The sequence below is a fragment of the Babylonia areolata genome, chromosome 2, assembly GCF_041734735.1.
Source record: "Babylonia areolata isolate BAREFJ2019XMU chromosome 2, ASM4173473v1, whole genome shotgun sequence".
NCBI classification, from domain to species: domain Eukaryota; kingdom Metazoa; phylum Mollusca; class Gastropoda; order Neogastropoda; family Buccinidae; genus Babylonia; species Babylonia areolata.
The window spans coordinates 27,357,140-27,369,830 of NC_134877.1; the positions used below are offsets into that span (position 1 = coordinate 27,357,140).

At 42.5% G+C, this 12,691-nt stretch overlaps 1 protein-coding gene across 1 annotated transcript in view; it reads left to right on the forward strand.

Annotated features, from left to right (window-relative positions):
• Window positions 1-5,141, forward strand: part of LOC143299932 (uncharacterized) — a 197,074-nt gene extending 191,933 nt beyond the window's left edge. The window contains 3 exon segments of the mRNA XM_076613478.1: window positions 167-437; window positions 895-1,046; window positions 2,622-5,141. Of these exon segments, the coding sequence (XP_076469593.1) occupies window positions 167-437; window positions 895-1,046; window positions 2,622-2,656 (458 nt within the window). The 3' untranslated portion in view covers window positions 2,657-5,141.
• Window positions 5,142-12,691: the final 7,550 nt, after the last annotated feature.

Sequence of the window (12,691 nt, forward strand, 5' to 3'; positions counted from 1 at the left end):
ATGGTGTAGATGATGGTGCAACAGCGAGAGAAAAAAAACAGGCACGCACACACGCACGCGGAAAGAACAACGAAGCTGGGAGAGTAAGGGATTAATTAACAGTAAAGAGGGGTGACTCTGTCCATTGACAAGGTACACAACTGTGTGTGTGTGTGTGTGTGTGCAGGGTATGTAGCCACACCGTCCAGCTTTTCCCCGGCCAACAACCCGGAGCGACAGCCTGCACACAGCGCCACGTCGGCCCACGTGCACACACTGCAGCGTCAGGGCCGGAGCCCTCTATGTAACGGGGACAGCCCCGCACTGCTGCCACAGCCACACGCCCTGTCCCTGCCTGCTGGGGACGCCGGGAGACACTTCTTCACCCCGCCCACCAAGGAGTTCAGTCAGTCGTCGCACCGAGCGTCCACCTCACCTGCCTCCTCTGCTGCTCGGAGGTGATGATGATGGTTAAAGAACAATGGTGATGATGATAGTAATGATAAGTATTATTATTGTTTTAATGATTATTAGCATCATTAATGGCACAGAGCTCTCAAAGCGCTTCACAAGAGCATGTCAGTCAGACACAAAGCACACAAGAACACACACACACACTCAGGCATGCATATTTGTATGCACTCACACACACACATACACACTCACAAACACACACACACAAAATCACACACACAAACGCATGCGCATGCTTGCCCACACACGCGCGCACACACACACACACACACACACTGTTTTAACTTCTACAAAGAAACCCTTAACACTTCACTTTATATTTGATGCAAACGTTCCCAACAAAACCCAGTTTTTGCGTTCTCGATTACATCGTTGTCTGAAATGGGAAGCTGGGCCACTGGTGGTGAGTTGATGACGAAGTTGGAACTGCTGGTGTTGCAGACAGCTGATGGGAGACCTGGACCGCAGCCATCCCTCCAGCAGTGGGTCCGACAGCTATGGGGGAGGGGCAGCCGCCCAGGCCGCTGCCTCCCATGACGACTACATCCAGCGTCTGGAGAACTTGCGGACGCGACTGTCCTCATCCAAAAACGGTGGGTCGCAGGGTCTGTGCAGAGTCATGATGGACAGCGTTGTTCGTTTCGAGGAGTGTAGGCAGGCGTGGTGACAGGGGGACCAAATTTCACTGATTTGAGGTAGTAGATTATTCTTATCTTAAATAGCCGAGTGGTTAAAGCGTTGGACTTTTCAATCTGAGGGTCCTGGCCTCAAATCTCAGTAACAGCGCATGGTGGGTGAAGGGTGGAGAGATTTTCTGATCTGTCAGGTCAACATGCGTGTGCAGACCTGCTAGTGCCTGAACCCCTATGTGTGTATACACAAGCAGAAGATCAAATGCACACATTTAAGATCCTGTGACCCATGTCAGCGTTCGGTCAGTTATGGGAACAAGAACATACCCAGCATGCACCTCCCCCCCAAAAAAACAGAGTATGGCTGTCTACATGGTGGGGTAAATAAATGAAATGGTCATACATGTCTGTATGAGTGTATGTGTTTGTGACTGAAACCTGATTGAATGACATCGGAAACGAATGATCAGCGCCCAGTGGCAGCTGTCAGTTGGCTCTACCCAGGTAGGCAGCCTGTTGTGCATATAACTGTTTGTAAAACACTTAGAGTTTCGTATCTGACTGAGGATATGTGCTATGTATCTCTCTCTTTTTGGATTCTATTTGATTTTTTTTTAGGTGTGAAAACAAAATGTTAATTGACTTTTTTTTTCCCCCTGAGGAATAGTTGGTAGGCCGGTGTGCAGATCAAAAGGAGCAACACTTGGATCCCTTTTTTGATTGCTTGAAAATGTATTTAAAGATCTTTCATTTCATTAGAACATGACATAAAAGTTCAGTGTTACTTCAGTTTGTCATTTCTTTCAAATTCATAGTTTGTTATTCAAATAGAGTAAAGAAAATGCACAGAAAATAAAGGTGCTATGTAAATATCCATATCAAATCACATCAAAGGAGGATGAAAGGCTATAAAAAAAAAAAACTAAAAAAAAACCCATATCCAGGGTTCATGCAGAGTAATGGAAGTCAGGGGAAGTCTTTGGAAAAAAATAAGAGAACCATTTCCAGGGCTGGAAAAAGTCGTTGAAAATTTATTTTTTGTCCTTCAGAGTGTGGCATGTGATGTTTGTGTGATGTGTCATGTGTGTGACATGTGATGTGCATGTGGTATGTGTGTGATATGTCATGTGTGTTTGTGTGTGATATATGTTTGACATGTCATGTGTGTGTGAGTGTGTGTGACATGTGATGTGTCATGTATGTGTTTGTGTGTGACATATGTGTCATGTGTGTGTGTGATCTGTGTGTGACATATAATGTGTCATGTGTGATATGTGTGTGTGTGTCATGTGTGACATGTGATGTTTGTGTGTGTGATGTTTCATGTGTGAGAGACGTGTGACATTTGATGTGTGTGTGTGTGATGTTTCATGTGTGAGAGACGTATGACATGTGATGTGTGTGTGTGATGTTTCATGTGTGAGAGACGTGTGACATGTGATGTGTGTGACATGTGATGTGTGTGTCATGTGTGATGTGTCATGTGTGTGAGACGTGTGACATGTTATGTGCCATATGTGACGTGTGTGTGACCAGGTGAGGCCTCCCCCCGACAGCCATCATGGAGGTAGCAGCAGGTGAACACACGAGAACTGAGCACAGGAGTGGAACAGTGTCTTCAGCCTTTCCCAGTGGACAGAAGGGAGGGAGGGGTCAGTGTGTCCTGCTGTGGACATCACACTGTGTCACACTGGCTGTCTGCAGCGCCCCTGTGACACCAAGGCTTTGTCAGTGCGAGACACCCAGTGACACATAGGTTTTGTCGGCATAAGGGAAGTCCAGAACACCAGAAACACTCTGGATCTTGTGGCGGTGCATCAGAAGAGACGGAAGAAATGTGTCCCTGAGTTGCAGTTGTGTGTCTTTGAGTGCATGCATTCTTACTGGAGGCTTCATCACTGTTCTGTTGCCTGTCTGAAGAGATCTTCAGGAAGTGCCAGCATGACGTGTGCCAGTGTGCAAAGGAATCCTCACAGTGACATGTCAAAAAGACTTCTGATGCAAGTTTCAGTGTCAACCGACAGTACAACTACCTCTCACAGTGAGCTCCAGCTCATCTGCTTCAAGGGGAACGAGACAGCACGAGATGTGTTAAGTGTGTGTCTGAATGTGTTGGCAGCTGGTTTGTTGGAAGATAGAGCACAGGAGAATGGGAGCGTGTGCTCTCATCCAGTGTTGATGGGAGAGCAGTGGCAGTGTTGTTCTTTACCAGGGAAGTACCTGTCATTCTCCAATGACTGACATATTTTTCTGAAGTGAAACAAAGTTTTGCATGTTGTTTTTTTGTTGTTTTTTTTAACTGTTGAGATGATCTCTCACATGGAGTGATGGTTTTCGGTCCTCCAGTAGAGAAAGCTACGCCCCTGGTGTTTCGTGATGATTCCAGTGCCAACACTTATGTTCCAAGCCTTATCATTTGATTTTTCCTTATATGATGCTGCACTGTGTGGGTGTTAGGCAGCCATAATCAAATTGTGTAACCACAATGTTGTGTCACATAACTTCCTTACAAAGAATTGGACCAAAAAGCCACATAAATTTTTGGCTTGTTGCTTGGTTTACATTCATATGTTTTTGGTATGGTCACATTGTTTGTTTTTCCTACAAAATTCCATCCATATCATCGTCTGATATATTATCATCAGTTTTGCTTCATGAAGAGGTAAAACATTCACAAACGGTGATGATTTGGATGATGAAAAGGATGCCTCCTCACAAATCAGAATATTTTACAGACAGTGTCATTTGATATTATCAGAATCAGAATGAGTTCAGTATCAAACCATCGGTTCACAGTTGTATCTCTGCCAAAGATATTAAATGTGTTTTAAACTTTAAGAAGATAAAAAATACAAACTAACAAACACATTGCAGTGTTTCTGGTGGTGCAGGATGTGAGTTAGCATTGTCCATGGGAGTGACATTGACTCGTAGAGAAAGAAGACTTACAGAGAAAGATGGCTCACAGAGAAAGATGACTGAGAGAGAAAGCAGATGACAGACACAGAGAGGGGTCATGCAAGTTCCTCACAAGTTCTTATACAACGTTGTACTCTTGACTTTTGTTGGGGTTTTTTTCTTAACACTGTACATTTTTTTCATTAACTCCATATACTGAAGCATGTATTTATTTCATAGTTTGCATTTTTCCTATGCTTTGCAGTCACTGCATGCTGGCTGCCGTCTATGTTTTTGTTGCTTCTGATCCCGGTTCATGTTATGAGGAGAACGACAAAAATCTGCATTTCCCAGGGGGTGGGTCCTTTGCCTGAGTACTAAACTAGCCTCCAGGAGCAGCTTTGAAAATCTCTTGATTAAAAAATAAATTATTGTTTGAGTGTATGTATCTTGTATCACAGGTGCAAGCAAGCATCAGTTCTTTAATCTGCCTTATATTAAAAAGAAAAAAATCCCTTCCCCCAAACACCCTTAAAACAATGACACAGCTGATGGAAGAAGGTACAGTCAAATTAAATGATGATGTCATGCAGAAACATAACTAAAAATTCTGTTTTAATTAAATGAGTGACTTTATATCCAATTTTAAGTACTCATCATTTATTCCCAGCAAATCTCATTTGATAATCTCTTCTTGTGGATACTATTTTTAGCAATGTCCAAACATTTCTAGTTGCATTTTATGACCATGAGTTCTAACATTTTATGTGAGTGCTTTGTCATCCCTGAAGTCAGACAATACTGTGATAATATGGGTCTTACGGTCCACAGTTCCATATTACATGTATCATTTTGCTCCAAGCTTCAATGAAGTGCTGTATTTCATGTACAGCATTATTGCAAAGTTACCTGTAGTTTTGCATGTACAGTTTTGTTGCAAGGTTAGATGCTCAGATAGCATTTTACTATTTTTAGCAGTTGGTGATTGCAACTTGCTTTTAATTTGTCATTTTATTTGCTCTGAATACATTGTTCATATCTACATTCTGTAATGACATCTCCTTAGCATTGATGAAATGTGCATTTGTCCCGTACTGATATGCATTTTGCCGCATGTTTTAATTGTTCATGTCATTGGATCAAATAAAGTATATTTGAAATTCACTCAAAAGTGTTGGAGTCATTTAATGTTGGGTTGTTCATCGTGGTTGTATTGTCTCCTTTTGGTGTCTCTGTGTTCTGGCTGTAGTGCTGGTTTTGTTGAGAAATCACCAAAGTGTCCACACAGGCTGACAGACCATTTGGATTTGGCCAAATTCTGAAACCTGAACAGTCAATTACTGTGAGGCATTTTGTCACCATAATCACCAGCCCATGTATTTCTGACTTGCCCTGTGTCCTATTCTCTGTAAAGACATATCCATACTTAAGATACATAAACATACACAAATAGAACTTAAGAACTATTAACAAATAAATAGATAAACTTGCACTTCCAAAAATGGTGTAGGTTTTGCCACCCATCCTCCCAAAGTGTTCATGATAATTGCAGAGATTTCTACAATCTGTGAAAAACTATGTAATTCATAGTCCTTCAAAACTAATGTCATCTCAAAAATAAAAGACAGCAGAGCATGTCTAAGAACATGCTCTGGCAAGGTAGGGCAGTTATGAAACTGTATGAGCATTGATTGATCTCAGAAAGATATTTGTATGTTCTGGAATGAAATTGAATCTTAAGAGTTGAAAGCTCAAAGATGGAGGATTGAACCCAAATAGAGTAAAATTGATGACCATGTGGGTAGATTAAAGTTTGGTCTACCTTGGGTCTGAATCAGAGGTATGAAAACAATGTTTGAAAATATTTCAGTTTAAAAAAAAATATATTTATATCTATAAATTAATAGCAACTGATTAGTTTCATAAATGAGTTTCAGTTTCTCAAGTAGGTGTCACTATGTTTGGACAAATCCTTATACACGACACCACATCTGCTAGGCAGATGCCTGACCAGCAGCATAACCCAATGAGCTTAATCAGGTCTAGAGTGCATTCATATATTTGTGTACCTATCAGAGTGGATTTCTTTGACAGAATTTTGCCAGAGGACAACACTCTCGTTGCCATGGGTTCTTTTTCAGAGCACCAAGTGCGTGCTGCACATGGGACCTCGGTTTATTATCTCATCTGAATGACCAGATGCTCAGTTGGATTTTCCACTCAAACTTAGGAGAAAGGGCGAGAGCAGGATTCAAACCCAGACTCTCCCAGAAATCATACACAGAGATTTGGACAGTCAAGGAAAGCAATGTATGTATGCAAACCAGTTGCTGAAAGATTGATGGCAGGAAGGTATTATGACAGAATGAAAGACTGACAAGGGAAATGTGATAAATCTTCCTCATCGAGCACTGCTCTCCTGCTTAGTGCAGGACTCACTGCACTTTCCATCAGTATGTATCAGTCTCATTTCATGGACACAAACAAAAGCAGTACCAGCCCACATTTATGTGTATGAAAACACGTGCACATATGAACACTTGTTCAAACACATACTGTGCTGCTTTGTTGATGCACTCTCCTCAGAGCAACCTTGATTTCACACAAAGAAATCTGTCATGACATGAAATTTAAAACAACACATGTGTCATGACATGAAATTTAAAACAACAACATGTGAGTTCATTAAAAATCCACTGGGTGAAGTTGGAAAATATCTTGCAAATATCTCATAAGTTTATTAAGTTGTTCAGCAAAATGATATTCTGTCGACATAACACAACATGATAAAATACATACACAAAAAGATAAGCAATGTGCGCACACACTACACACACACACACGCAAACACATACACACACACTCCCCCCTCCCCCAAACACATACATTTTACGATCACACACAGGCACACACATATATGCACACACACCCTTATTTTCAAGTACAAACGCTTCTGGTCTTGCATCAAAACCACAAGTTGTTCAGTGCTGGAGTCTCTGCACTGAAAGTCAGTGGTATCCTAAAGATGGACCCCAAGTCCAGAACTGAAGCCCTGAACCATCAGTACCAGTCTTTGGTGCCAGCACAACCAACACTCCTGACAAGTTCAGAGCCTAAGTGCAGTATGCCCAACATGGACATCTCTGTGCTTGATTTGATTACCTTCTCCGAGAACACATCCTGTGTCCTGAAGGCGGTGGTAGATGAAGTGATGCACTTCCACACCACTTTCTACAAATCGCCTGTCAACACAGGGCAAGTGCCAGCGAACTGGAGAAATGCCTTTGTCACCCTATATTCATGAAGGGAGACCACTGTGATCCAGCAAACTACAGGCCTGGCTCCTTCACCTTTATCTGCTGTTAAGTTGTGGATCACGTGAGTGGATCCTTGACTAAACGCCTTGAGAGAAACAACATCCTTTGCTCACAGCAACATTGGTTGCTTATTTATCATCATTGTTGTCTTCTTTATATATTTATTTATTTATTTTATTTTTATTATTATCATTATTATTATTATTTGTTCACTTATTTATTTATTTTATTTTATTATTATTATCTTTTTAAATTATTATTATTATTTAATTAGTTATTTATATATTTATTTATTTATTTCATTTTATTTTATTTTATTTTTTACACTTATAGTTGACTTCATCAAGTTTTTGCGCCTTATACATATTATTATTAGTAGTAGTAGTTCTTTTTTTTATGTATTTATCTCTTTTTTTTTCTTTTTTTTTTTCTCAAGGCCTGACTAAGCATGTTGGGTTACGCTGCTGGTCAGGCATCTGCTTGGCAGATGTGGTGTAGCATATATGGATTTGTCCGAACACAGTGATGCCTCCTTGAGCTACTGAAACTGAAACTGATAGCACGGAAGCAGGTCTCAAGACAGACAATCTCATCATGGACCTTGCCAAGGCCTTTGATAAGAGTCATCTTCAGCACAAGCTCCAGCAGATTGGGATCAGAGGAGCAATCAACCATTGGATCAGGGGATTCCTCACTGACAAGGAACCTGTTGTTGTTAAAGGTGCCCAGTCTGACTGTGGCTGTTAGATCTGGAGTCCCCCTGGCATCGGTTATAGGTCATTCCCATCCAACAATCCCAACAATGTTTCTTCTTGTTGTTTGTGTTGTTATTGTTGTTTTGTTTTTCTGTTGGACTGTGATCTGTGGGTCTGATCAAAGACACCAATGTCTCAGGGGGCGTAGTGTCTATTGCCTGACACAGTGTTGGGGTTAGCATTGGTCCTGGCTGGCTAGGACGACAGGCAACTCTTGGCAGCTTGCTGCTAGCTCCACATGCATCCACTCCAACTCATAACAGGCCTTTTTTTTCACCATCGAGGGAAACTGCAGCATTCCTCCATGTGAAAGTAGAAAAAAACAACTTGGTGGCTACTCAGCTTGAAGAAGAAAAAGTGAAATTTTGTGTGTGTGAGAATGTGTGCTTTTGTTGTAGCAGTTGTTGGTGTTGTTTGTTGGTTTTTGTTTGCAACTCATGTGAACTAGTGGGAGTGCGTCTCGAAAAACCTGACGGAATTCACAAAAGCATCGTGCTCATCAATGCCTATGTTCACCCAGGAACCTGCACAACAAAAGAGGATTGGGCCTTTTTAGAGGAAATAGAGAACGAACTTGGAGACTCAGTCATTATCTGTGGAGACCTCAATGCAAGATCGAAGTTACGGGACCAGCGGAACACCAACCCACAAGGACTCGCACTTGAAGGAATGATAGGGGAAATTCTTCTTAGCCCATTAACAACCACATCCCCAACTCGCCTTGGAACAAGACAAGGGGACAGTGACAGTGTAATCGACATCGCTCTAACATCTCCAAAATTCAGAGCAGAAATGATTGCACAGACGCTTCCACAACAAGGCAGTGACCACCTCCCGGTAGTTTTGTCTATAGAAACTGTCAGATAAACCCTGTATGAAACCGCGTGATCCATTTCAGTATGAAACCAAGGAGATAACCGTCATCGAAAAATTAAGACGCAGAAGAAACAAAAGAACGGCACCGAACAGGATGCAAACTATTCAGCCCCCATGGTGGAATACCGACACAGAGAGAGCCTGGATAGAAAAACATGCGCTGTCAAACTTTGGCAAAAAGAAAGAACAAAACCATCCCCGGACAAAGATATTGAAACAAAAATGAAAGAAAAAAAACTAAACAGTTTGAAATAATTGCTCAGGAGGCCAGAAATGACAAGTGGAAACAGTTTTGCGAGGCACTCAGTTATGACTCAACATTGACAGAGTTCTAGCAATTTTATCGTCGCATGGAAGGGAAAACGTGCACAACAACAACCCCAGACATGGTAGACACTGACGGAACCAAGCTTAAGACAAACGAAGAAAAAGGATCCGCCCTGCTCAAACGTTTCATACAACAGAGCGATCAAAGAAACTTAGATGAGAAAAAGAAATATGTTGAGGAGTTAAACCAAACCCTTATGCAGACTGGACCTGATGATGACTTGACAATAGATGATCTAAACGAAGCAATAGCTAAATGCAAGAAAGAATCAGCTCCTGGCCAGACAAAGTTCGCTACTCGGACATCAAGGAACTATCGGAAGAAGACAGGAGCAAACTTTTCAATCTCTATCAAAACAGTTTCCACAATGGACATGTGCCGGAGGACTGAACACACAGCTTCTTAAAACCCATACCAAAACCAGGAAAGGACCATCATCAGGTAAGCGGCTACCGGATCCTAACCATGCAAAACATTGCTGGAAAGATCATGGAACGCATGATAGCCAGGAAACTTGCAAGGGATCTTGAACACAGGCACATTCTCCCTTCAAATCAAGGTGGTTACAGAACAGGCAAGCCCACATGGGAAAATGCAGCTGCTTTTGCATATGAGGTGCATGAAGGATTTCAAAGGAAAGAAGAAACACTAGCAGTAGCAATCGACCATGAAGATGCCTACAATAAAGCACAGTTTGAGCACCTCATGGAGCTGCTACTAAGGTATGGAGTAAGTTTGACACTGACAAGATGGATAGCAGCAGCGCTTCAGGAAAGAACCGTCGTCCTACGCCTCGGAGATTGGATGTCTGCACCTTCTAAACTATCCATGGGACTGCCACAAGGGTCTCCGCTCTCTTCTGTCCTCTGCAATGTCTACACGAAGGGCCTTGCAGACTTAAACAACAATGGAATAGCTCGGGTGCTTACTCTTGTGGATGATGGCCTGGTCTTCAAAACTTCGAAAGAGGCTCAGGAAAGAACTAAAGCCGTCCAGAAACAACTAAATAATATTGCTCAATGGTGCAAAAACACAGGATCTTCCATCAATTCAGCGAAAGCCCAAACGTTGCTGTGCACCCTCAACAACAGAACCGCGAGCAAATCACCACCTTCTGTGTCATTCGATGGATTCAGATCGAGCAAACTGAATGCCTACGCTACCTAGGAATACACTTCAAAAGGATGCTGACCTTCAGAAAACATACGGAAAATACTGTTCTCAAATACAAAAAGGGCCTTTCAGTTTTAAAAGCAATGGCAACCAAAGGTATTGAACAACGCCACCTCTTCCTGCTATACCAATCACTCGTCCTCAGTGTGATCGACTACGGACTTGGGCTAACAACACCGTCTCAAAGCAACCTCCTAAAATTAGAAAGAGTTCAATGAGGCTGATCCTTGGAACAACAAAAGACACGCCCACAGAAACCATGCGATACCTGCTTGACCTTCCTTCAGTGCAGGCCAGAAACAAGTTAGAACAGGTCAAGACCTACTTCAAAGCATTAGAAAACCCTCAAAACCCACTGCATGACGCAGTCAAAGAACCAAAAGGCAGCCGTCTAGGACGAGGAAGATCATGGATGGGGCAAGCAGAAGACACAATCCAGCTAGTATACCGACTACAAGACCTGAAAGAAACAAAAGAATGGAAGAAAAACCCCGAAAACCTCAACCATCTATTCAACACAGCCATTTCACCCACTCTAGGAAGACATTGTCGGGAATGGCCAGAGGGCAAAACTGATGCGGAAGTGATGCTACTCATAGAAGAAAACAGTAAAGAAGAGGACATCATCATATACACAGATGGCTCAGTCACCAAAGACCAATCCGGTTGGGGATTCACTGCGAAACAAAATGGAGAAACAGTTAGGGAAGAGAATGCTGCCTACAAAGTCACAACCTCCTGCCTAACGATGGAAGTTGAAGCTGTGACACATGCCCTCCAGTGGCTATCGTCCATCCATACGCCCGGAAACCAACATGCCATGATTCTAACCGACTCAATGAACCTCACACAGAAAATTGAAAACGGAATGGGAAGCCCAGAGTGGCATAAGGCAATGCGCAACTTTCAGATTAAAAAACTCACATGGTCATACTGCCCGGGACATGCAGGTGTTAAGGGAAATGAGCGAGCTGACAGACTTGCTGGTAACGCAACACCAACGAGCGGCCTACATCTAGAAAATCGGAAATCCTCAGAAAAGTCAAAGAATATCAAAAAGAACAGGTACAAGGCCATCACAACATCGATCGCCTCAAAGAAATAAAAGCAGAGAGAGGGAGCGGCCGTAAGTCTAACATGAAAGGTACAGCACGATGCTTTGCAAATCAAACAAATATCGGCATCATTTCCAAACCAACATTGCGCAAATTTCTTCAAAACGGAACAGAGTCTCTGTGTGATTTTCCAAATACAATAGACTGAGCAACACACTAGACGCCACGTTCTTGGCATCAGAGATCTTTTCCCATCCCTCTTGCGGCCAACCAGTGGCAGCCTCTGTGCGTGCGTGTATGTGTGTGTTTGTGTGTATGTGTGGGTCTGTGTTTTTGAATGCGTTTGTGCATGCGCGAGAGTGTAAGTGTACACAAGTGTCAGGAGAGTTCTGTGCACGTGCGTGCGTGGGTGCGTGCGTGTGTGTGTGTGTGTGTGTGTGTGTGTGTGTGTGTGTGAGGGGGAGGTGGGGGTGCGGGGGGAAGGTGGGGTAGAGAATGAGGTATGTGAGTGTATGCATGCCTAAACTGTGGGAGCAACAGGATATTGGAACGTATATATGTATATATGTGTGTGGGGTGGGGGTGGGAGATATGGGCGTATGTGTGTGTGCTTGTCAGTACAAGTGTTCATCTGTGTGTGTGTGTGTGTGTGTGTGTGTGTGTGTGTGTGTGTGTGTGTGTGTGTGTGTGTGTGTGTGCCGTGGAAGCTGCGATACGTAGACTAGAAATGAGTGTGTGGAGGAGGGGGGTAGAGGAGGTGCAGGGTAATGTGTGTGGTGTGTGTGTGTGTTGGAGCTCATGTACGTTTATATGTATTTGGCTGTGCTTTCATATCTGTGAAACTGCATGCTTGGTGCATATCTGTTATGCGTGTGGGTGTATGTGTGAATGTGTGTCTTCATGTTTTACATTTATTTGCTTATTTGTCATCATTGTTGTCTTATCTATTTATTTATTATTATTATTATTATTATTACCTTTTTTATATTATAATTATTATTTCTTTATTTATGTAAGCTTATCTATTATTTATTCACTTTTTTTTCTCAAGGCCTGACTAAGCGCTTTGGGTTACGCTGCTGGTCAGGCATCTGCTTGGCAGATGTGGTGTAGCGTATATGGATTTGTCCGAACGCAGTGACGCCTCCTTGAGCTACTGAAACTGAAACTGTAAAACATATAATCTAAACATTTTGAGTACCAG